The 27,610-nt window shown below is 41.0% G+C and overlaps 1 protein-coding gene across 6 annotated transcripts in view; it reads right to left on the bottom strand.

Annotated features, from left to right (window-relative positions):
* Positions 1–27,610, bottom strand: part of ELAVL4 (ELAV like RNA binding protein 4) — a 74,254-nt gene that overhangs the window by 11,363 nt on the left and 35,281 nt on the right. For all 6 annotated transcript variants that reach the window (XM_085231638.1, XM_085231635.1, XM_085231636.1 and 3 more), the window contains exon 3: positions 6,898–7,001. In XM_085231638.1, the coding sequence (XP_085087764.1) occupies positions 6,898–7,001 (104 nt within the window). The remainder of the gene's footprint in view (positions 1–6,897; positions 7,002–27,610) is intronic.

Here is a 27,610-nt window from a genome sequence, read left to right as displayed (position 1 = left end):
AAAGAAAGAAGCTGCCAAAAGCAACTCAGCTCTCTTCAATATCAAGGAGAAAAGGTTGCAAGCTGAATGGACATGAGGCAGTAGTGTCAATTATTTATCTCCTTCTGAATCTTTTTCATCTTCCCTCTGAGGTCAGCCAATGACAAATCGATTGGTTACACCACACCATCCTGCTTTCAAGCTATTATTCAGTTAGTGCTGAGGAGTGGATGTCTTCCCATGTATTAACTACCTAAGGAAGAAAACATCCACCCCAACCCTCCCTCCATCTGATCAAAAGCAATGTATACTAAGCAAGTTAAAATGGGTGCCGAAATCAGCCCTCATTTTATCACTGAACTATAAAGGACTCAGGAAGGCTGCATTAATTCTTTATTAACATTGCTCAGAGCAGTGTTAATGCTCTATAACAAAATGGCCTGTTGAAAAAAGAATATGGAAATCTCAGCCACCATAAAAAACCAGCATGAGCCAAAGTATACCAAACTGCTGCCTGAACCGGGCATTTCTCAGCACTCAAAGTGTCTGTCCATTTGTATGGGCACGACAGATTATTCTTTGCTCTTCTGCAAGGAAGATAAAATACCATCTAGTCATTTTACAGCTTACCGACCTCTAATGTTAGTTTCTAAAATATACAGAGTAACAGTATCCTAGCTAGGAAATCTCTCGTCTGTGAGCATCAACCTGTAAGGGCTTCTCTCCAGGATGAGCTACCTTCAAAAGAATCTAGGCTGCACTGCTCTCTCCAAACACTGCTGGGGAGATACAGGGTCCAGTATTTGATACCTTTCACAGTAATGAACCATTCTCTTTGCTCATGAGCAAAGAAGAATCTCCAAGTCAAAGTAATTACTTTCCCTATTGATTCCATACTATTTCCCAATGCAGGAAACTTTTCGAAAAACATCTAACCTCCAGACTTCCCATCACAAATCAATGCAGTCTGGTCTTTCCAAGTCAGAGAGCCCACAAAGACACTCAGAGGCATGAACGCATCCCATTTGTCTTCCAAGGCATGGCTCTGAATGTTATCAGCCACCATTTCAAGAATGATGCTCCTAACTGTTTCACTGCTGTTTCTCTTCAAAGACTCCTTCAGCTCAAATGCTAATCCTGGACTTGTCAAAGTCCTTATGAAACAAACCAGAGTGACCTCCCGGCTGCTGCCCGCTCCAGAGAGGACATCACTGTTAAATGACACGCTGGGCAGCCTTCAGAAAGTCCTGTGTAACATCTTCAGAAGTACTGAGCTTCACTGTGACCTTAAAAACATTTCTGAAAGGCTCTGTTTTGCCTGCTTGATAAGCTCTCAGAAGTATGATCACTGGCGTGATTTTGGGGTGAGTCGCTCAGCTTTCATGCAAGGCCCAACTACGTAAAATGGGGACAAACCTGTCCTGTGTCCACCACCTTCTATGGCACTGATGTGCTGGAAGCACTTAGACAGAAGCAGTCAGAGCTCCACACATGCATACAAGCACAATCTCCCTTTCTGACCATGATCTACATAATGGCAGACAACTCATTACAGCCAGAATACACTGTTTCCTCACAGCCACTCACCCATGCCTCAATCCTGTGCCAAAACTCAGTCAGAATTAACTCTGTCAGAACCAACCCAAGAACTAAGATCTGGAATATCTTCATGTCAGAGGCACTACTTTCTAGCCCTGGGCTGAGGATGGCAGTGACAGGGGTTTTTGGAGAGTGACAATGCACTTTGCCATATACCAATTCAATGCTAGGACTCATGATTGTTGGTAAGATACAGTCTATCCCAACACTTCAGGGGAAGCATCTACAGATGACAACCTACAGGCACTCCGGCTGTACCAAGAGCTGGACTAAGAAATAATTGCTCCGGCTCTGTAGAATGAAAAGGAGCTCACTGGCAAAACTGAAGCAGTTAAAAAAAGACATTTCAATTAAGAGCAGATGCACAAAACTACAGGTAAAGACTCTCTGGTGCCCGCTGAAAGCAGCGGAGCCAAATCTGAACCTTCAAATTCACCCCTGAAAGGTCCTTTGAGTCACATCATCGCTACAGGCAAAGGGATTTGTTAACCAGCATTGAAGTCCAAGCAAGAATGCAGACAGAAGCCCTTAAAGAGCAAAAACCTCAACTTCATCACAGCTTTCCAGATCTGAAAAATCCTTCCATCCAAGGCTTTATCCAAGTGCTGCAGTTGCAGCATACACTTCTCTGATGAAGATTCTAACATGCAGAAGCTCAGGAGAAGCTATTACCTTGATGACCAAAGGAGGCACAGAGCAGTCATGTCCCCACCATCCCCATGCCCAGCTCCTGACTCCCCACAGCCCCGCTCAGACCCACCACCAATAGCTGTTCCTTCCACAGAAGGGACCGGAGCTGGCTGATCTTCGGTTATCCTACAGCAACAGGATGGGCTGCAGCTTGGCAGACAACCACGAGTTGCACAGAGCCTTAGTGCTGTAGAAATACCTGGCCTTTAAAGAAACACCAGAGCAACTAAATAGCCAAGTAGTAACACTGTTACTTCACTTGCAGAAAATACAGGAGTATTTTCTCCCACAGATCTACTTGCTATATTTTCAACTACCACCACCCTGTCCCACTGATCAGAACAGATTAGAGTAAAGTAGAAGTAAACATATGAACAACAGAAAAATAGTAGCAGTTCTATCCCTTGTTATTTTTTCACTGAACTGAAAATGAGAATAATCTGAGATGCAGAAGCAGCCCCTGACCAGAGAGGAATGATGCTGTTTCTTTGGTATTACGTCCACCAAAGCTTTGAGACAGAACCAAAAGGAATTCAGGGCTCACAGAACCCAGCTCCTTTCTCCCCTCACAAAGGGTTCTTTCCACTCCAGCAGTTGGCACAGCACATTACCTGCTCCTGCGGGAGAAGAACAAAACAAATCTATTTCTCAGACAACAGAGAAAAGGAAGGAAAAGGGGATATAAGACCACACTTCAGGTGGTCAGCTGCTATTTTTTTTTTTTTTATTTCAAACCTGCTTTCAGAATTCTGTTCTGCCCTTGTTCCAGCAGCCTCCAACATGAACCAGGTCACCTGAATCACCAGTAAGTAGCAGAACACCTCCTTCGTGTCCTTTCAGATGCTGCCTAGTTTTTTTCAGGGCAATGTAGGATTTAAGCAGCCTCTGCCCCATGCACCACACATTGTTTTCTCATATTTGATGCAACTGAATTGCCAGGCAATCTTCAACAGCAACAGTGACCTTTCGTATGCTTTTATGGATGGGCAAATTTAATTTCTAAAAATAGATTCAATTTCTGGAATATACATTTACTTCAACACATGCTGCATCTTCCCCTCATTCTAGATTTTGTAGAGCTATGCCAACCTTTCGCTGTAAAAATGAAGTGAAGCCCTTTCCCCCCCCGACAAAATGAGGGTGCTATGAAACAGCATAAATAACACATGCCCTGCAATCAGCTGAGGAGGATCGTAACGTGTATAACCTATTACCACCGAACTCATAACGCTTCCCTCAATGCTTGCTTCCCCCAAACAGATTTCTCCAAATAGTCACCTCTCGACTTTGACTTGAAAGGGCATCACTGACTTAAATAATATGCACATAAATATTTTAGCTGCTTCAGTGAAAAGGGATTATTTATTATAACGATGAAATAACAAAATGCATTTCATTCGGTTATTTTAGTCCACACATCTGAGAGCAGGCTGTGCTGGGCTGTTCTGCTGATCCTGCTGGAAGCCAGATCCTCCGGAGCCAGCATGGCTGCTTTGCAACGCATCAGGAGGAAGAGAGAACATTCGGCTGCCACGAGATGTTACAGTAGTGGAAAGGACAGGATCTGGGGACACATGCAGAACTGGAAGCTACTGAAATTATTATTATTATTTCTTTTTTTTTTAATTCTCATCAACAGGAATTAAGGCTTATGGGGTCAAAAAACAAGTGCAAATGTGACCCCCCTGGAGCCAGCTATCACCCAGCCCAGGCACACGGACACAGGATTGCTGAAGCAAGGAGATGGGAGGGAACAGCCAGCAGAGCCAAGGTGACCTTGGGGTGCGGAAGCGAACCGTGTCTCTAAAAGGCCTTGCACAGCTTATTTATGTGAACTTGCTATCCAGGCAGCTCTCAGACAAAACGCAGCTGAAGAAATACTAGTGCAGGCTGCAGCTATCCAGCACCCACAGATAGGCAGAAGCTGAGGGCTCAACCCATCCATCAGTACTGCACAGCAAAAGCTGAGCCCTGCTCACAAGGAGAACAGCATAAATTCATGCTCACTACTTTTCCCCTTCAATGTTATTTTAGTGTTTTAACTTATTTTTAGCCTACAGAGCTGTATGCCACCAAGTCCCTCTCCATGTATCATCTGAGAAACTTTAATGCATCAGAGGCGAGCCTTTAATAACTGTAAGGGCATCTCTGCTAGACTAAAGTAACAGGCTCTAGTAATGAGGCAGAGGAGTTCCAAGAGATAGCATGCTGGCAATGTACCTGGCAATGAACCCCACTGCACTGCAGGGCAGTGCTGCATGGGGAGCAGGTGAGCAGAACATAACAGCACTGAGCACAGCTCCGCTGCTCCAGGCAGTGAGCACATGGCTGGTGGCACAGGCACGGCCAGAACACACGGAACATGGCTCACTGCTCAGTTAGTACCAACACAGGAAAGTTTCCTTCTCTACAGCAGCACCAGGGAGAGAGACTTCATCTAGGAAGTTTTTTTTTTTTTTTTTAAATGAGCAATGATACAACTTAGAAATACAAAATGCCATGGGTAAGGTGAGGCAGCCACACAATCCTACAGTTAAGAACAGGGTTAGAGGCAGCTGGTTTGGTGTCCCTCTGTACAAAGGTTGGCTACTTCAAGAGCAGACTCCTTTGGTTTGGTTGTTGGTGACAATTAATATTTAAAAGCACATAAAAGAAGTTTATACAATTCCTCCCAACCCCTGACAAAATTACGCAGCTCCTGTACACGTAGGTTAGGTTGATCTCTGCTTATTAGATTTAATGGCTTTCAGGGGTCCAACAAAGTGTCACATGCTCCAAAAAAGTCTTGCAGCTATTAATAAGCATGAAACAAACACCAATCTAATAAACTATTGGTACTGATAAAATTTGAAGGGAATAAAAAATAAATGAAAAAACATTTGGAAAGGAGTTCTGGCATGGTAGGTTTCTGTATAGCACAGAAATTTCATTATTAAAGATAAACCATTAAGCCTTCCCTTTTTAATTCTGCAATTTATTTAAGTGCATTCATGAGAAATGTAAAATCATTTCAGGAGTTTTGGAGGTTATTTTTAAGCTTACATGGTTCTGTAACTGTGGAGTATCAAATACAATAGCACTGCTCTGGCTCACAAAAATAAGAAATGTCCTGATTTTGTGTTGTACAAGAAATGCAGCACCTCTGATAAAGCTAATAGTGTTCAAAATATAGATCAGTTTTTTAAAAAAAAAATCAAGTGTGGCATTAAAGCTGCACTAAGTTATTAACAAAGTATTTAAGACACAGTAAGTGTTCTCCAAATATTTTACTTTTCCTGACAATGTAAAAGTAATCTGGAGAGCAACTCACTTCCCAGCTTTTAACTGTAAGCAGAAGAAAGTGCTGAGTCCAAGTGCACATTTCCACCTGCAGTGGTAGATAAGACTGGAGATTCTGCTGCTCTGCCATATTTTTCCTGTAAATTTTTCTCTCAATTTAACTTCTCAAAATCAGGTGGAGTGCACTCAGATATACAGCCTGCATCCATACCTATGGGATGGACCTGTCTGACCTAAGGAAGGCCTGGAAGGAGTAAGGTCCATGCAACTGCTATGCTTAAAGCCTTCAGAACCTCTGCTCCTGACCAGCCAGAGCAGAGAAAGCTTGCTTAAAATGATCCTCAGTGATGCTAAGAAACTTAAAAATATATATGTTTGCCTTAAAGAACAACACTACCTAAGCCTCAACCATTAGAGAGAAAAAGAGTACTGACCATATGCTACTTTCTCTAAGATAAACTAGTTCATGCTCCATGGCTGCTTTCAAAACAAAATTGTTCTATTTTTATATTCTATAACATTTTTAGCTTTAAGCACAATTGAAGTACAGAAGAATGTTTAAAAAAAATGTTATTAATCTAGGTTCAGCATTCTCAAATAATCTACTGCAGTTTGAATCACATTTGCTGGTTTGTACCCTTAAGTTTTTTTATTCATATGTCTTAAGCTGCGCTATTTATCAGATCTCAGGATGGAGAAATCTTCTGTAAGCCTTTCTGAAACAGTTTCATCAGCCAGGCAGCAAACAACGCGACTGTAGAAATTTGCTTTTCTTGTGAGACCACTAAAAGAGGTCATTGAATAACTAATGGTCTATTACAACAATGAAATGAGAGACTTCAGTGGGATCTCTAATCCCTCCAGCTTTTAAAAGAGTAAATCAGACTAAGGATGGGGAAATGGAGATTTTTTTTTTTGAGAATGAAATACCCTGACTTGAGAGATGTACCTTCAATACCTGCTAATGACACAGGTGCCACTGAAGACTAATTCCATGTGAAGGTACTTCCCATTAAGACAAAGGAAAATGTGCGAGTTAATTACAAATAGGTGGTCCTGTATTTTACATCTGTTTATGGTAACAGCATCACTGCGGCTGTTCTATTCTACATTTAGATCTCACTGCAACATTTTAAGGGAGAGGGAATAACAGGAGGCTCCTTAACAATAGCTGCAATTTTAGAGAAGAGATTTCATCTCCTGCACATCTTTCCCCTGTTCCAAGAAGGAGCTTGTTAGCTGAGTGCCCCTCGCAATGACAGATTAAAGTAGTGGTGAGATTGCCAGAAACTGTTTCAACTACTTAACCTTCTTCCTGAATTGAGCAAAAGGCTTTTCGTATTGTCTTACCTTTATGGTTTTGGTCTGGAGTCTGAGTCCATTTAAAGTGTTAATGGCTTTCTCTGCATCCTTTGGATCAATGTAGTTAACAAATCCATATCCTAAACTCTGCCCTGTTGAAACAAAAAACAAGGAAAAAGGACTCAATGTTTTTAGTTTTTTTTGGAAGCACACAGCTTTCAATATCACAATCAACATTTTCTTTCACTGTTCCTTTCACCACTGCTATCCCCTATGGTCTGTATGCCACTCTTCACTACTTCGTTACCACCCAAAACTTTTTTTTATCAGCTTCTGCTGTTAAAGCTGTCGCTCTAAAGATTCTACTTGCAAAACAGAAGGAAGCAAGCCCCACCCTTCTCCAAGAGGTCACTGTAAAGGTACAAGGTTTGACATCAGCAAAATTACGTAAGAGTTCCCAATAAACCTAACTGGTTGACTTGCCAGAACAGTAAGGAGGCCACCACTTCCAAATTTTAAACACAGATGCTACAGTTTATAAACAAACCTATAGGTATTTGACAATGCGAAAATTAGGAAACAATGTTTTCACATCAACCTTTAGGCAGCTGGCTGAGAAGCAGACAGCCACCTTTACATCTCATTTCATTGCTCAGCGAGCAGCCAGGAAATGGGAGGAGAAAGGACAGCTCTCAGATAAAAGATTGCATTAAAGCTTCCCTCAGTGCATATAAGATGACAGCAAAAGCAAAACAGTACAACTGCTGCTGTGCATGGGATGGCAGGAGCCCATTTCAGCAGCCAAAATCATTCCAACAGCTTCTGTTCTTGCTGTTTGACTAGCCAAACCTTGCTCGTGATTGCAGCAGGAAGAGGAGACCCAGATAGAAACTCCGGCACCAGCGAGGCAGCAGCAGCACTACGAGAACCTTATTCACACAGCACAGGAACAGAGCAGTGCATCTGCAGGGGGCCATGGAAGCCCTACCAAAGACCTCTTCCCAGTTCCCAAGAATCACATTGCAGCATCGATCTGAATGCAATGCAAGAGCACGGCTTCCCCTCCTTCCTCTCACGCCTCCTCCTGAAGTTATTTTGCACATTTGGAAAACGCAGTAATCGCTATGTGTTTTTCCTTAAGGCATACGTACTTAAGACCCCACAGGCACAGATAAGCTCACCACAAAAGCCACACGAGCCCGAGCAGGAAGCAGTGCCTCCTGCACCTTGGCCGCGTTGCTGCCGTGTCAGCAAACCCAGCAAAAGAGGGGAGTGTGAACATCTCCCTAAGGGGGAAGCAGTGCCCTTGGACTTGGCTTGCCAGGAGGTTTCCATCCACACAGCAACAAACCCAGCTCCCTCTCACTGGAAGAAAGCAGTGGCTGAGAAAGCAGCCGCACACACGGAGCGCCTGGATGTACCCCGCAGGCATGGACTCTGCCTCCTCGGCACAAGGCTTTGTTTCTTTGTCTCCTGGACTACAAAAAAAGCATCTGTGTTTTTCTCAGACACCACCAAAAATACGGTGCTTGCTGTACCACAAATAGGGAGTGCTTCTGTCTTACAAAATCTGATCAAAGCACTAAGAGCTGCTAACCACGCTATGTAATACCTTAAAAATCCATGGAAACACTGCAGCTTGTTCCTAAAGTGCCCACATGCAGGCGTATGGGTAAGAAATGGCTGTTTTAAACTACAATGTATTCAGGGAGCAATTTCATCCAATCAATTTAACTTCAGACAAAAGTCTAAAAACATACCCAGTCCTCTTGGAGAACTGGATTAATCCCAGCAAAAAAAAAAATTCTTACCTGATTTACATAGCATTAACCAAGAATGAACTGAAGGCTGCCTAAGCAGAAACATGGAGCAGATGCTCCTCCTGCTATGCCTTCCTCCTATTGCCTGCCCAACGTGCTCCATACAGCCCTAGCTCCTGTGCATCTGAATGTACCTTAATGCATTTTGCTCGGTACACTCCTAGGGAGAAGGGAGCCCTGCTCTAGGAAGCTATCCTTGTTTTGATAGAAGATAAAAGGGATCAGGGCCTGGGTACCCCACATCCATCTGCCTGCTCTTCCATCTCTCACACACTGATCCTCAGACACATGCAGCTAACACAAGGCTGGACAAGGTGCTGGGACTTGTGTCATCCAAACACGGGCTTCAGTGTCCCACCACTGCTACGTCCACAGCACAGGGGCTGGCCAGCTTCTGTGCTACAGCAAGGACTGTAAATACAGGAAAACAGTAACACACAAATTTCAGGCCATCCAATCTTCTCCTTGGACTTCTCTAGTAATACTGCTCAAGTTCAGGTATTGGCATCCCCAGTTCTTACTACCACTGGAACCTTATACAGGCATTTTGTCCAAGGCAAAGGATAAGCCATACTAACGCGAACAAAGCTGTTTGTGTGCATGTCTGTAGAACTTGGTTTAAACAAAACAATCACAGTCAAAATTTTGCTTAGAGTAATAGCTACACAGATATTTAATCTTTATACTTCTGAACATCATAGAATGTGCAACTACTGACAGCTCAAAGTTTGTTATCCATAAGCTATCTATTGTGACTTCGTATTACTATCCTAACTGCTTTAACGGCTGTTCTAAAGATGTTAGGACATGTCTACTCAGCACTCTGAACACTGAGCTCCTGGTAAGTTACTGGGTTTTCTTTAATTAAGATAAAAAGCCCAAACCTCATACCCTTCGCAGTCTGAAATCTCAGTGCCGTTGCTTCAATCAGCAAATCCCCACTGCTGCATGAGGCCATTTACTTCACTTTGCACCAGTGAAGCTGAAGGGGAAAAATACCTTTCCATTAAGAGCATGCCTCTTCAGAAAGATCTTTTGCTTGGACTACTTTGTGCTTTCAGGTATTTGGTATACAGTGCATCTCTCATGAATGCCACTGTTTAATGAAGACAGACACACCTCTCTCAGAAAGTAAGAAATTGGAAAGAAAATAAACCCAGAACCAAAATCATTTTGTGCAGAGCTTTACGACTGCTGGCAGACATCATAAAGTTTTACTGTGCTAAACATTTACAGCTAAGAAGCAACAAGAAAGATATACCCAGCTAAAAATATTATTTTCAAATTACTCTCAGGAGCAACACACCTTATGTCAGACAAAACAGACTTCAAAAATGAGTAACTAAAAATCTTTCTTTCTGGGAAAGAAAGAATTTCATTTCTTCTCCATATTCTGTAAGTAAGAGCTTAGGCTCTTATCCATCTCCATCATATATTCTTATTGCCTGTACTCAAAAAGGGCAACATTTCTTAGGACGCAATCTGGCACCGCAAAGGAAGCAGCTGGACCTCTCAGTGGGATGCCACACAGACACTGAAGTTCATTCCCATGCTACGCTTCCCAGGAACAGCACTGTAAATAGTAAATATTTCCTGTAATTTGGAATCTAGTAGGTCACTGCATGCTGTGATTCAGTAGGGTACACAAGAGATCTTTCCAAACGATCCTAAAACATCACCTTTCTGTAGCACTATTACCACTACTTTCATTACTTGTGAAACTTGTAGAAAGTAAGTAGCAGACCTCCTGTGATGAGGTAACAAATAGGTCCAGTCAGTGCTAGAAGTGATCCAGATTTCACTGCCTTAAAATAAACCCAAACACGAAGTCAAGTCCAAGCCTGCAGTGTAAATATTGGCTACTTCAAAAGGCTTCGTTTCAGAGTTGGAAGCCACTGAGATCACAATGAAATCAGATGAGCAAGGTGGAAAAATAAACATAACCTGTTCAGAACATTCAACCACACATCCTCAAACGTGCAACTATTAATGAAAGCCATACTAAGGCTTTCAAGGCCTGTACTTGCCTTCCTCTACCACGCTGCCTGCTTGAGCTAATGCCACATTTATACTTGAAGAGATAAAGGGGAAACAGATGGCAATGTAAGCAACAACAGAAATATCAACGGAAATTGAGGTAAATAAAGAGCCCAAAGAAACTCCTGGCAAAGAAAGTTCAGAATAACCCTCTTCTTAAAAAAGAAAAAACTAAGAAACTACAGGTTGAAAAGAGACCTTCAAACTAGCACTGACTCACTAGTCGATCTTAATACCAATGGGGCAGAGAGCAGATGTGTTATATACACCTAAAGAAACACTATGAAGTGCAACCAGCAACTCAGGTGGACGGAAAGCAGCTGCTCCTAGCATTGTTCACGTTTAAATGAGATGACTGTGCTACTTGCACAGAATAGCCCTCAAAAATAAGAGGCAAATGACTCGTTATTTTCAGTAATTCTTAGAGCACTAAGCAAATTCCAGGAGCTTGAAGGAAAGAATTCTGCACTGAAATAGAAAGAGGTTGGACTGCATGACCCAAGTAATTACAGGTCCATCAGCCTAGTGCTGAGCAAGGCAAAGTTACAGAACATTTGATGCTGGACTCTAATAATAAAGAATTAGTGAAGGGTAATATAATCAGTGTCAATCAAATTAGCTCTATGGAAAATAGATTCTGTCAAACTGAACTGACATCCTTCTTGATGGGATTACAAGTTGGACTTATAAATTTTAAGAATGTCAATTTAGTAGCATTGATAGACTCAGTTTTCTATAAAGCACTTGATTTGTTACTGCTTATTAGATGACTAAAAATTAACACGGTACACTTAGATGAATTAAAAAATATCAGCTGACATTTCAAACTAGGAGTTGTGAATGGGAAGTCAACAGAAAGATGCTTTTCTGTCCATCTCTCTTTGTAAACAGATCTTGGCCTTGAACTGTTAAAACATTTTTGTTGACAAGTGGAAAAAAAACTCCTGGCTTCAGAATGTTGCAAACAGCAGAAGGACAGGATGAGAGGAAATGAACCAAGAGGACAAAACTCAGGTACAAAGCAACTGAAGCTCCCCAAAGCATTTCAAGTAGCTACATACCTTCAGACAGCACACACCCAAGATCACAGCCCTGCAAACCACAACTCCCAGTGCATTTCCCAAGTACAAATTTGCAAGGGAAGCGAAAGACTCAGAAATATGGAGATAATCAACTACATGTCAACCCTGCAATGCTGCCAATAGGGTTACAATGATTCTTTGCGGTACAAAAACCCCACACTTGAATAGTGGAAAAAAACAGTAGTTGTAATCCAATTCAGTTGCATGGTTAACTGCTGTTCACCAGACCTGGGCATGGTGCTGTGTGTTTCATGTTGAATACCAGTACCTTGGAGATGGTAGAGAAGAACCATGAGAAGAGCCAGGACTGAAATGCTCTTTCAACTGAAGAGTTAAGAGATCGATCTGTGCTAGAGATCAAGGTGAAACTTAACAACATATATCAGGATTTGAAGTACAGATTCCCACCCCCCCCCAGTAGTGTCAGTTCTCTGGATTACAGAGAAATACTAAAAAAAACTGTGGTCCCCACTACAAAGAATTACTCACGAGAATAGCATTGGTGCTCTCCTGTTCTCTGCTGACTTCCTTAAGCTGTGTTTTTTTTTTTTTTTGCCTCTTGCCCAAGTGTAATACCTAATTAAAGCTGCCCGCCTGACAGCCATAACACGCACAGCACCAAGTGCCGATGCCTCTGTGTGACATGATATCTTCCTCCAGAACTAGGCCAAGTCTGACAGCTCATCTCGCATTAGCCAGGCAGAAGCCGTCAGACTGTAACAGCCTTCAGTCACTCTGGGTTTAGGACCAAAGGACAGAACAATGCTTACCGCACACTCTCCAAGGCTTCTGGCTCCAATTTTCAACCACTTAAACCTCAGCCAACGTTCAGGGAAGAAAACAGTGCCAGGCTGAATGTGTCTATTGAAACAGCTGATCTCAGCAACCGCTGCCCACATGTGACTTTGATGCATGCACTTGTGCACTTCTGGACCTGACCAACAATCCCCATTCATTAGATACATTCCCCAAAATACTATCAACAGTAGCAAGAGAACATGCTCATCACTTTTGCTTGCTGGATAAAAGAGTTACTGTTTTCTCCATCTTCTAAATAACAGCCTCAGAAGAGATTTGATGCTCAAGGTTCTGCTTCTGGTAGCCTTCTTTCAGAGCACAACCCTGTAAACCTCCAATCCATCTCAGGAGTGTTTTAAATACTTTCCTGGAAGGACAAAGAACGCCTGCAACTTGTATGAAAAGCCGTATGAAGAAGAGGCTTTTGGAGAAGGTTACATAAATGCCACTGAGATGATGCATTCAGAATGTACAAAGAAGGTCAAGTGAATTGTCGGTATTTTTATTTTTGTATAAAGTTTCGGTAACATTTATCAACAAAACACTGTTTACCTAGAAAAAGGAGATGAAATATGTAGAGAAAATTCTGACTAAAGGAACATGATATTCAAGCATAGGACTGAAGCTTTTCTGTAATAGCACCATTAGTTTTACTCATTCCATACTACTTCATCAAGAAGCAAAACCTGCTCTCACCCCAGCAATGCACTCCGCAGTAACAGAAGCCAAATGGAAGGGAAGCAGCTCGAGCACACAATCCTCCTCAGCCCAAACTATTAAACCAAGGCCACACAACTTGCCATAACAACTACAAAGGTAGCTAGCATGCTCTGTGCTTAGCACAGCTCTCACAGCATCAATCTAGCCTACAGTAGTACTGTACTACTCATACAGAAGCTACATATTTCTACAGTCTAGGATATAATCAAGAAATGTTGCCCATTAGGAATGAGAAATCTTCCATCACACCAGGACTTCCACTTTTGCCAAACTTATGGGAAAAATATGTAGCCTTAAAATGAGAGAGATGAGGAATAGCTTTTTTATTCCTCCACTTCTGTAGGAAGCTTTGTTCAGGAGCTGTGTCAAATTAATGTATAATGGGTACCCTTATTAGCTCTTCTCAAAAGATGCTCCTCAAGAATAACAAGTTAGTTGGGTTTAAATATAGCCCAGCCTAGAACCTCAGACGAGTTTGATGCTACAGTACACCTACAACTGCAGAGCACTGCTAGCTCTTAGTTGAAACCGTTACTGACAAGATTCAAATAGCAGTGGAAGATGCATCTGCTGAGGTCCCACCAGAGAAGAAAGGCAGGATTTAGCCTCACACAGGGAAACCCTTTTAGCAGTTGCCCCCCCCCCCCCAAAAAAAAAAAACTGTCTGGAGTTTTTAGAGTGAATAGATAAGCAAAATTAAACCCAAGTCTCAGCAAAAAATCCCTTTGCTCCATAGGCAGAAGGCTAGATCTAGCTAAGACACCTGCGGAAGTGTACATGCTGACACAAACCCTGCTCAGGAAGAAGATCCCTCAGCAAATTCTTCCCTTAAAACACCAAAGCCCTGATCCCCAAACAGCAAAGGCTGAGTTCTCCTTGTAGGTGGGAAGAAGTGCCAGGACTGAGGCAGTGGTAGGAATGTCAGAGAGACCGGAATGAGAGCTTGTTTGCACAGGAGACAACACTTCTGGGGGCAATTACTTACACAATGCACTCCCAATATGATCTCAGCACTGAGGACTCAATCCCCCCCAGCCCAAGTGGAAGGGGCTTCTCCATCCCAGGCCCACTCTGCAGGCACAGCACTGGATAACTGAGAATCCCCAAAAGGAAGCCCTTGCCAACAGCATGCTGCATCCCACGTAAAGCACTCCCTCAGGGAGAGGATAAAAGGGAAAACGAATCAGACATACAGACACCACTCACTCAATTTTAATATCTGAATGGGAAGTGCCAGATACCATGACAACAAGCCTCTAAGAATAAAAGGGGAAAGGAAAAAAAAAAAAACATTGCCCAAAATGTGAAGCCAATGCTATAAATGTAGCTAAAACAATCAAACCATTATTGCTAGTGAGGTATCTGTGATCCCTGATCTCACTGCTGCCATGAGGAAAGCCACCAGGCCCAGAATACAGTCACCTCAAAAATGAGAGACTCAAAAAGCAAAAGCCCACAGCAGAAAACAAGGTCATTCAGCCAAAACCTTGCCTGAAGTGAAAACTTGATTTCACCAGGCAATGCCAGAGGAGATTAAAAGAGGATCAGTTTTGTCCTTCTTTGCAATTTTGACAAATCCTTTAATACAAGACGTTATTTAATGCCTTGGTTTTTGGAGATGCTGAAGCAGTAACAGCTTTTACAGAAGTGAAATACCAACTGACAGCGGCTGCCTTTCCTCAAAATTAAACACTGAAATGCTTCTCATTCTGGATGTAGCCCTACACACCCATCCACAGAACAACACAAATTAACAAATTAAGGGTGCTAGGCACAGCCCGCTACCATCCAGGCACCACTAGATCCTCCCAAAAACCAGGCTCCTACAGAAATTTCAGGAAGATGTTCAAAACCATGCAATCACTTCCTTTTAAACACGACCATAACAGTAATATAAAACATGCTTACTCTTGCATACACTGCTTCAGAATCTTTTTAAAGGCTTCTAGCATTTCAGATGTTCTGCATCTCGTGCAAAAGACAACTTTGCTCTTACCTGCATGCTATACAGAGCCCTAACAAAGTCAGCTGTGTAATTACTGTACTTGAGGACACAGACTAATCTGCATGCAAAGCTTAAGTGTCAGTTTGAGACAGATGCTGCTGACTTGGCTGGAGCCTTCTGTGGTTCCCATTACCACAGCATGGAAGTGCTTTATCTCTGCAACACACCTTTCCATGCAAACACACTTTCGAGAAAGTACTTTGATTCTTATTTTAAAGGAAGAAAAACTGAAAGGCAATGCAATTTCCAGGGTAAACTTGGATGGCAAAACATTATCAGAGCAGGAAACTAAAGCTGTATTCCCCCTTCCCCCCACCCCTAGCAAGACAGTAACCTTATTATTGGACCACAGTGCTTTTGTGTGTTGTGCTGGGCTGGAGAATCTTGTAAACAACACACACATTCCACATGCTACAGAATATCTTGCCTACTTTCTCTTGTGATATATATAAATTTCTGTTTGCTGCTTTTACCAGCTTTCTTCAAGTGCAAGAACTCATTTTCAGCATGGGTACATACACACTACTGGATGCTGTGATCAAGTCTGTTTTCAGAAACCACTGCTCCTGTCATACACAGGGCAGAGTTCAATTTCTGAACAAACATTAGGATTTCTCCCCTCCTCTGATTGACATCTCCTACTGTGTTTTTTCAATCTTCCCCCTTCCCTAAAGGAACCACACAGCTCCTGAATTAGCAGCTGTTCTGAGAAGAGCAAGGCTGCACTCCTCCCCGCTTTGTCCCTGAACAGAACTGGGACTGTACTACAAAAATCCACTGTTCGGGAGACAGGCATGAATGGAAAAGAAGCAGCCATGACTTATCTTAAGCAGTACATTCAATTCTGAAGAAGGGACAAATTGAACACAAGAAAACAAAACGTAAAAACGTAACAGGCTAAATTATACTAATACTCAATAAGCAGCAGCGAAAACAAACCACAGAGAAGTGAAAAAAACAAACCAATGCAGAAAGTGGGAAGCAACCGTGTGGAAATAAATTTGCAATAGCAATTAAAGGAGTCACTGAATTAGACAGAAACATGTCATGTGTGGAAGGAAGCCTTCCACAGCCAAAATAGGCTGCTGTCACATCATGCAGAGGGAATACAACATTGCTGGAAGAGCAGTGTATAAAAAAAAAAAACAACAAGCAGCTACCTTCAACTGTAACAACAAATGTATGCACTGAAGATGCAAGGAGAGCAACAAACTGAAGACAAATGTCAGTGATCAGCACGGTTTTAAATCAAGCATGACTTAGGGCTTGAAATGACTTAAGATACAAGATCAGGAATGCACAATGTTAAAAAGTTGTAAGATGCTACCTCCTTGGCTTCATGGAGACTAAAAGGAGAACCAAAAGCCTAAGATACTTCAAATGGGTAAAGACTGACTGAAGAAATATATTTGGAGTGTGTTACTCAGTGTTACACAAAGGGTGAAATTAAGAAGGTAAATTATACGGTCCAAAACCCAAGAGGAAAGGTACCCCAACAGTGACAGTGCTGGTCATCAGCAAGGTACATCAATGACAGCAAGTGCACCTTCCTCTCCTGCATCCTATTCCAGAAACTGCTATCTTCAGATTTTAGATGGAGCAGAAAGCAGCTCAAACATAATACATAACGAGGGAACAGAAATGGAAGGCAGACTAATTTGATTTAGGTCAGGCTTCAAGCAAAGTGACAGTGACTTCTGCATATTGTGATCCCATCACACAGATTTGGTGCAAGCACACCAAACCTTCAGCTTTTTGTAAGATGGCAGACATTGAGATTATGTTTGTGAGATGTGCTGCTGTAGAAGGTGAGAGTGGAGGGATGAGGAGAAGAAAAGTAGAGCTACAGTAGAGCTCAGCCACTCACTAGGCTTCAGCTTCCCCAGTGGATCAGAACATCACCAGCACAGAGAAAAGAAAACTCTGCCTTAATGAAATACAGCAGAGCTGAGTTTATAGGAGATGTTTGTTACAAGATTAAGAAAATGCTCTCCCACAGAGGAACTACATAACTGAAGGAATCAGGAAAGGCACAGCTGAAGTATGAAAATCCAGTGAATCTTCAAGCCTGGAAGCACTTTGTGGGGGAAACAGCAGCAGTAACACTTGAAAGGAAACGACAGAGGCACATAAAACTGGAGAAAAGGGAGTATGCTTCGCAAATTATGCAGGATGTAAAACAGCAGCTATGAAACGTGGTTGGCCACAAATTCAAAAAGCCGTGGTATTTTTGTCATTAAGTGATTTAATTTAGCAATATTTACGGTTTTTGTATCTAAACAGGCTGTAGACAACAAAAATCCAAAAGCCACCACAAGACTAAGAAATCGCACAGCAATTCCTAACAATGACTCAGAATGCCTATTCTGTCTCAAGAAGCCCACTAATTAAACTCTGAGCTCTACTAGCCAGTCTTTCCAATGCAGAGGACAGTCATTTATTACAGGCCAGAACTAAATTTAATATTAGCAACAAAATCTGTGTCTACAGCATTTTTGATCTGATCAGTGAAAACAAATAAAAGCTGCAACCTGCCAACTCCAAAGGTTAATCTGTAGTATTAGATTTACTCAGATTACTTTACATAGCATCTGGGAAGATGCTGAGAAAAGTAAAATCACTTGATCATATTTCAAACTGTACTACCTATAGAATTCTGCTACCTGTAAGTATTTGACTGTATCGAGCCTACTTAAATTTGCTTTAGCTTTAACGTAGAACTTTCAAGAACTGCATAACAAGAGGATTTGTTTTAAAAAAGGGTATTTCCAATGTCTGTTAATATTTCTCAGACACTTACAGAACTAACGAAAGCTGTTTAAATCAGAAAGTATTAGAACTGTTGTGTGCATTACTAGCCACTTCTATCACTCACATTTATCGATAATTTCACTGAAAAGGAAACCAGTCCTCAGTAATTGCTTCCTTCCCCTCCCTGGTCTAAAGCATGTTTCCACATGCTATTTTCAAGCCTATCAGAACTAATACACTCTTCACTTGATTTTTCTCCAGATTGAAAAACAAACCTTTTTAAGGGTGACACAGTCTACCAGTATGTTCTTCAATGCTACCTATACAGTTCTAGATACACCATGTGCAGAAGTCACAATCACAAGCAATTCTGGCTGAGTAATCACCAGAAAATGTTGTACAGATTTTGATAGATGAGTTCAGTAAGGAGACATTACTTTTCACAATATTAAGCATGTAGGTGGGTAAGCAGTGGAAGGGACAGGACAGAAGGAGCAGTCAGTTTACACATTTTTTCCTTCCTTTTGTTTCCAGATAGCAGAGTACCTCACCTAGAGCAAGAAGGTACCACAGCTTTACAGAAGAAAATCAAGGTAACAAAGCAGCTATTCCAATGCAGTACAAAGTATCAGGGCAAAGGACCTACCCAGTCAGTCTGCCGCCCAAGATGCTGTTCTTAAGGTCTGGAGTTGTTTTGTTTAAGAATGAAGTTTCCAGAACAAGAAAGAAGAGAACAAAATGGGGGGGAGAGATGCATGGGTAAATGAAAATGACACAGATACAGTATGTAGGAGAACAGAGAAGTCTAAAAAAGGAATTGCTGGAAAATACTTTTTCCTTGTTACATGTCCTATCTTACCATGCCCTACCTACCAGGGAAACTGAAAACACCCCCTCCATCTAACCAACAGCATCTTAAGGAAGATGGCCTCATTTTTGGGTCCTAGAATGCTGTAAGCAAGAAGCCCGTGGATGGTAAATTCAGGTGCTGTAAGAATATGTGTGAGACTATCTGTATAGGGCAGCAAGGACACTATACCTCCTACCACACAAACAGCATCCCCTCCAGTGCAGCAACAATTAATCATACTGAGGATGCTGCCATTTATTTGCTTGCAGGTGAATACAGTGCAGTTTTTCATCCATCTGCTGTTTCAACACCCTTTTAAAAACTAACTAATTGAAAAATATTCCAGGCTCCTGTGAATAAAAATAATGAGTTCAGTTTTTTCCTCAAGCAGATATATTCCACTGATTAAACAGATGCTATGAAAGCCATAAGAACAGCAGTACTGGGTCAGAGCAGCACTCTGCCTAGTCCAATATCCTGTCTTCAGCAGCACCTGCAAGACAGTAACTTGCACTGAAATCCCCCAGGGAAACAAGCAGCAACACCTGCAAAGTCAGTGACAGATCCTGCTCAAGAACACATTCAACAAACCAAAGCAGTGAGTCAGCAAAAACAGAGCTGGTGAGCAGAGTCAAAGAAATAGATCATGGAATTGCTCAAGTTGGAAGGGACCTTTATAGGTCATCTAGTTCAACTCTCCTGGAATGAACAGGGACACCCACAGCTAGGTCAGGCTGCCCAGAACCCTGTCTAAAATTTACTGACAAGAAGGTTCTCTCTTCTTCCTCTACATTTTTAGAGTCAAAATCTCACAGGGAAGAGAGGGACCCTAAGACAGGCATCACAGGTGGGAAACATGGTATCTGAGCAAAACCTGAAACAAAGCTCAGAGTCTAAACAGAGATACAGAGGGCCTAGACAAGACTCATGCTGTACAATCCACCGTATAGGAAGTCAGAGGTTGCAACTCTCTTACCAATAACTGCTCCAGGAAAAGATATGAATCACAAGTCTAAGCTCAAAAATGCCCATTTGCTGCCAGAGTCTGAGCATCAGAACAACTTCCAATAGCTAACAGATTACTTACTATAACCAAGTAACTGCTGTTGAGCTGCATACAAAGGTTACCGGACATGCAATTTCAGCTACCAAGTAAAACTATTCTCTAAGAGTGAGTACTGAATAGATAAGCAGCATTAATGATATGCAGGTGTAGAAAACTAGTAAATCCTCCTCCTATCTACTCTTGCATATAACGACTGTTTGATTACAAAATGACCCTCTTAAGTCCAATACCTTTCTTGAAACACTGGAGTTTGAACCTCTGAAGTTTTCTGAAAGCAAAACAGAAGGATTTTAAGTCCAGCAAAGCCTTCATTTAATAGCTATCCCCAAAGGAATGCTACCCTCTGCAGAGGGTCACTCACTCAAGACACAGATGGGAGACAGGTTGACTTGATCACGTAAATGGGTCCTCACACAAGTTAGACATATCAAAATGACTCCAAGAGCAGAGATCTGACAGATGGGATTTAGAATGGATGGGATCTGAAGAGGCACAACTGGGATAGCAGCAGTAGAGAGGAAGAAGAGGGGAGTGCTCAAGATGTATACTCCCATGGGCAACACGGATTTGAAGGTCTCAAAGTTACTTTCAGAAGCTGAACTGAAGGAAACCTTGCAGTACTCTTCTGGCTGTATGGAGAAGCATCTGCACTCTAGAAGAGAAGTGATGATGGATCAGCCCTGTAACAGAAGGGGCAAGAATTCCTAGCTCATGGAGTCTGAGAAAGCTACTGCAGGCAGGTCAAATCATCCTGACCATGATTTATAAGACGCAATCTTATAGCCAAGAAGAAACTCCTATCACAGTGTTAGTAAAAAGCAGAGTCTTGTGAAAAGAAAGCAGGAGCTAGGGCAGTTTCAGAACTATTTAGAGTGGTTTTGCACAGGTCACTTCTGTCCTTGAACAAACTGTCTAAGGAAAAAGCTGGACAGATAAGCAGGGGTTAACTGCTGCAGCATGGCATGCTGAAACACAGAAGATCTTCAGCTGCAGACAATGGATGAGCACTTGGAAAAAAAAAAAAATCAACCTTGGAGCCCTGGAAGGTGAAGTATCTCTTGGTGCACTGCCTACTACTGCCTTAACAGGCCCCAGGTCAGCTGGAAGATGGCACAGCATTAACAGACACTGCTGCCCATCTCCCAGTGCTTCACTGGAGTTTATTCCTTTTTTCCCCTTTTATCCTTGTCTTCCTCGTGCTAAAAGGAAAGAAACAAAGAAGTTAAATACTGGAAAGCTGGACGAGTGCTGAAGCATAGACCTTGTATATTAAGAGGCACTATGGTTTAAAAAAAAAAGGGAAAGCAGAACACTGGAGCCAAGGACAGACCATCACCAAGCAGAGGATTTCACCAATCAACCCATTTCACCTGACTGTTTCATGGTAGATGGAACACCTTCATACATGCGAAGGACAAAAGCAGCCTTAGACAAGAAGGGCAGCAGATACATGGAAATGCCTCATCAATAATCTATCAAGAGGTCACAGTTCCAGAAGTAAATGTGCTAGTGCTCTACAGGAAACAGTACTTGTAACTCATTAGACTTGATAGGAATATATTACTTAAAACAAAGAACAGTAGACTACACTAAACACGCATTGAAGATATCTGACACCTCAGAACTGTCCAGTATTCAGACTGCTTAATCACAGAATGGCCTGGGTTGGAAGGGACCTCAGGGATCATGAATCTCTAACCCCCCGCCATAGGCAGAGCCACCAACCTCCACACTTAATACTAGACTTCAGTCAATTAGAAAGGTTTCTCTCAGCTCAAGGGTCAAGCCTTCTTGTTCTCTGCCTATTTGCCTCTACACTTAAACTACTTTTCCCCAAATAATCAAGAAATCAAAGTTCTTTTATTCACTCATGCAGGGCACACACCAGATAACTGCAGAGGCGATAAAGAAAGTGACAGATGCAAATTTGGTCATTTTCCCCGTGTTCAGAAGAGACATCAAGTCAAGCCAAATACAGTTTTAGAAATCTGCCAAGATGCTCATCATTACTTCTGTGTTCCTTCCCATACAGCACTAATGAATTTAGTTCACATACTTAATGCAAATACTCTTTTAGCTGATCAATATTTGGGAATTGTTTTGAATCCGCAGCCCTTCGAATAGGCTAAAACTTAATTTCAGTGTTACTTATCTCCTCTCCAGCAGAGAACATACTTCAGGAAATCAGAAGCTACAAAAATAAACTGATCTTAATTTGGTGACCTAGTCATTTTATCAAGCCTTTAATAACATTCAGAACCATACAGTTATAATAATTCTGGATTTTAGGTTTAAAGGACTCTGACATGTCTGCTTTTTATGTCTTCCAGTATTTTACTTCCATGTGCAACAGATGTTACAAAAAACAATTATAGCCAAAACTTAAAGCATGCTCTGTGTTCCATCTGATTTGTGGAAAGTCCCTTTTTCCAGAACATACTGCAAGAGTTGTCTTCATGAGGACCTGACTTTCAGCTATGCTATTCTGACCACTCTTTCCACACTGCATTTTGACCATGGACTCACCTCTCACGTACATCTGTTATCTACTGAAACATAGTGAGGCCAATCTCAAATTACTTTCTGAACAACTGAAGGTTATTCAGTGAATTTGACATTTTCCAGTTAAAAGAACTCCAGTAGAGTACTAGCTCTGCTGCATATTCATCTATCCCCCCTACTTCATTTCAGCATGTATTTTAAGCCCTCTACTTTTAAAGAAGTGAAATGGAGGGAAGTGAAATACTACTGTTTACAAGTTTTTTCATCCCCCCATTTGGGGTGGAGTGTGCTACTAAATGTTGCCTCTAAATACAAGTTAAATCCCAGAATTGTATTCACTTCACAAATGGTGAACGCCACAATACACAGCGCTCTTCTATTCTGAAGTACTGCAAATTCTCATCTACCACTGGAACAAAGCAGCTGCTGTCAAGCTGATCTGACAAGATCTGTACCAAATAAGTAATCAGAGATCAGTGACTAGTTATCACTGCTTCACAGAGAATTACCATAATATCCTTCCAAGTCAACAAGGGAATAAACTATCTCTACAAGGTATTTTTCTCCTAAACCCTGTTATTAGGTAGGCTTTATGCCATGAGGCATGAGTTTATATATTTCCTAAACATTTTTATAAATCTTATCTATCTAATCCCTACATTTTGTAATCCTGTCTATTTAATGTATTTTGAATGGGCAAAAACTGCTGGAACAGGTAATATCTCAAAATGGAATGAACTTCCCAAGCACAATCAGCAAACAGGACATCTAATGTAGAAGTAGTTTATGCCCAGATGAGGCTGTTTCACAGCGAGCTATTCTTATCTGCATATGGGCCACATAGCTATTTTCTTCTTGCCAGCAGGAAACATTTTTGGTATGCCCTTTTACAAAATTGCTACAGCAAACGTATATAAAGCACCAGTTGTCTTTGTACATGAAATTCCTACAGCTCCTAAACATAAGTGATTCAACAATTTATTTCAAAATGAAACAGGTATTTCACCCCATGTTAACAAAAAAACAGTACAATTTTAATATCTCAGCAACTTCCAAGCTGTGACTTTCCAATTCAGACTACACCACCCAACTGTCATCTACTGTCATGAACTGTATTACATAAAAGTCTCTTTCCTAAAGAGAAATACAACTAGATGTCTTGCTTCTGCTTTGTGTCTTTCATTATGGTCTTGGTTTTGTTCCTGGAGCTTTCCAAGTTCGCTCCTGATCCCAAGATGGATACTGTGACTTTGCTCTTACCTACTCTATCAGGGAGCAAAATCTCCCACTGAAATAAAGCTTCGCTCCAAGCAGTAGGCAATACCAGAAGAGGCTGGCTTACTATGCTTAAGTACTGTTTTCTTGCTTTTGCACACTTTGTCAGACTCAAAAACTTCCCTTCTGGAGAGTCTTACTATTAGGCAACATGATTATACCTGGCTTTCTTCCCTCTTGCCTCCTACGGTCACTGTCACCACTTGCAGTGCCAATTAATGGCTTCTCCTGAGGATACAGACCCTTTTCCATGCAAGGCTCTCAGAAGTCACTGGTCCTGGATGTGAGAATTAAAACTGCTTTGAAAAAAAAAATATATATATTTAAGTCCTAGATTTCACAAAGCACCAGATAAGAAACCTCAGCACAAAGCATCCCAGACAGAACCACCAGTTCAGCACCATTCACTATCTATCCCAGTTAAATTACATGTGTGCCTTTCATTTTACAGCAGCACATCCTGGTACTTGTTTGTAAGCCATTTCTTGTACAGGGAACTTGGGAAAAAAAAACAACAAAAAAACCAACTAGTACAGAGTAATGAAAGATACCAGCTTCACCCCTCACGAGGTTCTAGAACAGAACAGATTCACACTGGTGTGCAGGGAGTACTGCCAGAATACCTACACCACTGCAGACTCAATTTACTGTTGTCTGTAGAAATAAGCCGACATTGTGAACACTGCTCACATGGAAGAGAAGGCTGTGCTTGTACTCATAATACTGTGTAATTTCTGATTCTGCCATTTTGTAGCTTTTAGTTGCTGGCTGGACAATCCACTACTAGACAAATCAGTAGTTTTCTCCTAACATGTTCTAACACAGATGATACCAAATTGAGTCAACTGTGTCTTCATTCTGCCTCTGAATCATCAATATTTATATTTACAATGCCATGATTATTTCTGAACTGCAATCTTAATCCTGGTCTGTATCAGTTCTGTCATACTTGAAGTTAAAATAAAAGACATGAAACTGTATAATCAAGAAGGAATTCAAAAGGAACAATTTAAAACAGAAATGCTTTTTGGGGATAGGAGCAATGAAGTTCCTTGATTACGCATGCAAAGAACATCAAATTGCACCACAAGAAGGAATATGCAAACTCTTGTCATATGTTAAGTGATGCATAGAAATTCTGTATCAATAAATATTCTGCTTTACAGTGTGCCTGAATCATTGTAAGGTATGAAAAGATTGAGATCTGAAGACTCTAGATACTGTTCATTTGAAGATCAGGTGATATGAATTTCTGTGTAGAATACAGAGAAAAAAATCTTAATTCAGAAGAGCTCAGATGGGTTAAAAAAATCAAATAAAAAATTTTCACAAGCATCTTTCTTCTCCCACCCACAAACAAAAACAACAAGGATGTGGTTGGCCAGCAGCGCTCACGATGCTTCTGACGGACACTACGCTGACTGAATCTTTTACTTCCAAGGATGGGACAGAAGGTCGGAAAATTCTGAGAAAATGCATGCTGATGAACTCAAGCCATTCCCTTCCCCAGCTTAAGTCAGAGATTCGCTGCTAGCTTTCCTGGAACAAAAGAAGAAATGAAGTGCATCTGCAAAAACATGTGGTTTAACATCACTTGTAAGCATAGAGCCTCATACCCATCCAAAAACTATAGTGCTTTTCCATAAAGTCATCTCCTTTCATCTAAAGCTGTACTAAAATGTTTATGCCATTTGTGTTTCTTTCTTTTTTTTTAAACTCAAATTCCTTCTCCTCATTTTTGGAAAGCAGCTGATTAAACCTGAACAACTGGGTTGTTGGACGAAATATGCTGTAGCTATGAAATGGTACAGCAGGGACCAGTTTCACTGTTAATTTAAAATGCTAGAATTAATTAGGTAGTGTAAATGAAGAATTTAATAAGCACACTTTACAACCACAAGTTCTGCTTTTATTAAACACCCCAGCCAAACGAAGGCAACTATCTTCAGTCTGTTTTTCCTTGTCTTGCTCCCTTACAATCTCTGCAGTGAAAAAAAGCATTTTCCTATCACAGCCCCTCCCCCATAATTAAAATTTATGCCTGACTTCCATCTCCTCTTTCGAGTCATTAGCATCTTTTAAAAATGCTACTGTATATCCTGCCTGTTCTGCAAAGCTACCAAACAAAACCCAAGTTTACAATTTTGGTTTTGAATACCAAATTAAAGGCTGTCTTAGAAGCTGTCATTCCTATTCAACTCGGCACGGTGTACTACCAAATTAGCATATATTTTTTAGTAAGGGAACATGGTTGTTTAAACATGTGTCTTTCCAAAACGAGGGGTAACATCACGAATCAATTTCCTTAAAAAAATCTAGTGCTGTTCTAAAAGACCTGCAAAAAGACGCAGAGCAGATGATTATTGCTGACATGTACTCTTTAATCCACTTAAAATAAAACAGCTCAGACCACAAATTCTCTCAAAGGGATACTTTAACAGACTTTGGTTAGCTTTAACTCCCTGAATAAAAGCATTTTGAGAGTCTAAACATTTTTTCACAGTATCTGTGCACCTGCTTTAATGGGATAGGAAGCACAGAATTTAATTGGTTCATGCAAAAAAAATTCAATCTAGCCTCAGAAGTATGTTGAAGACTTTATAATACTGTTTCTCCAGACTAGCTACTTAACATGATTTGGTCTGTGACATTTTCCATGCCTCTAAACAAATATTTTAACATTTGTTTACCAGCATACATTTAGCTGAGATTTAAGATAAAATTTTGAGCAAACAATGAAAAATTCAAAAGCAAACAAACCCAAACTAATTGTTTCAGACTTCACCAGTTCAGCGCAAGTAGCTTAAGAATTTAATATTTCTTCTACAGTACAGCTTCACTGTCAAATAAATCTACAGTGACTTTTAATATGGAAAAGCAGCAGAAACCCCCTGAGAAGTCAGTTACTCTTGTAACAGCCTACTGCTTTAGTAACCCTGAATTAATACAAGGGTGAAAAACGCACCCTGAAGTGTAGCGATGCTGTATCATCACAGGTCTCAAACCTGATCAGATTAATTGTTTTCACAAATTAACAGGCTTTGGAAGACAATCCTGCTGGCTTTTTTCCTACCCGAATTTGGTTTGGTTAATTTCTACTTGCATCACTTTTTAAAACATGGAGGCTCTACTTCACACAGGGATTGTGTCCAAAAGCATATATATAAATATATATATATTTTTTTTAATTAAAAGGAATATTTGCTATGAAGTTACTGAATTAAATTCTTTATAAGGTTTTTAAAGAAAAAAGTATAGGTAAAAAACTACCCAAGAATGTGTCAGTGAGATCACTTTCTCACATCTTCAAATATAGAGACAAAAGCCTGGAGATTAAATAGAACAACCAGATGAAGTAACAGCTCTCCTGACAAAGACTGCCAATTCTCTACAAAAACACAATATCTAGAATTCTGAGATTCTGTTTCAAGGAAATCCCCATCAACAAGGAACACGGGAGGCAAAAAAAGTTACTAAAATACAAGATCTGCCACAATCAAAATTCAAGCGAGGCACACTTGTAGATGAGTTAGTAATTCACTTGGGTCTCGAGTAACTCACAGTTCTCTTCCCCAGACCATTTTCAGACTGGAAAGAAAAAAATATCTGGGGCTAAAGCTTGTCTGGTAGTAGATATCAAGTGTGTCATTTTGGGGTACTGGGACAGACAGGCATGTAAAAGCAGAGAACTTCAGCTCTCGGCATGGAAATTTTTGGAAAGGAGAATACGAGCAAATGGTTTTTCTTTTAAGTTGAAAAAGAAGAAGAAGAAGAATAAATAAAAGAAGTCAAGTTGATTTTTCAATCTGTTTTTTTCCATACCCTGAAGCTGTGCCCCAATCAGAAAATATATTG

This window comes from Meleagris gallopavo, chromosome 10 (assembly GCF_905368555.1).
Source record: "Meleagris gallopavo chromosome 10, MGAL_WU_HG_1.1, whole genome shotgun sequence".
NCBI lineage: Eukaryota > Metazoa > Chordata > Aves > Galliformes > Phasianidae > Meleagris > Meleagris gallopavo.
This window is presented reverse-complemented; position numbering and strand designations above follow the sequence as displayed.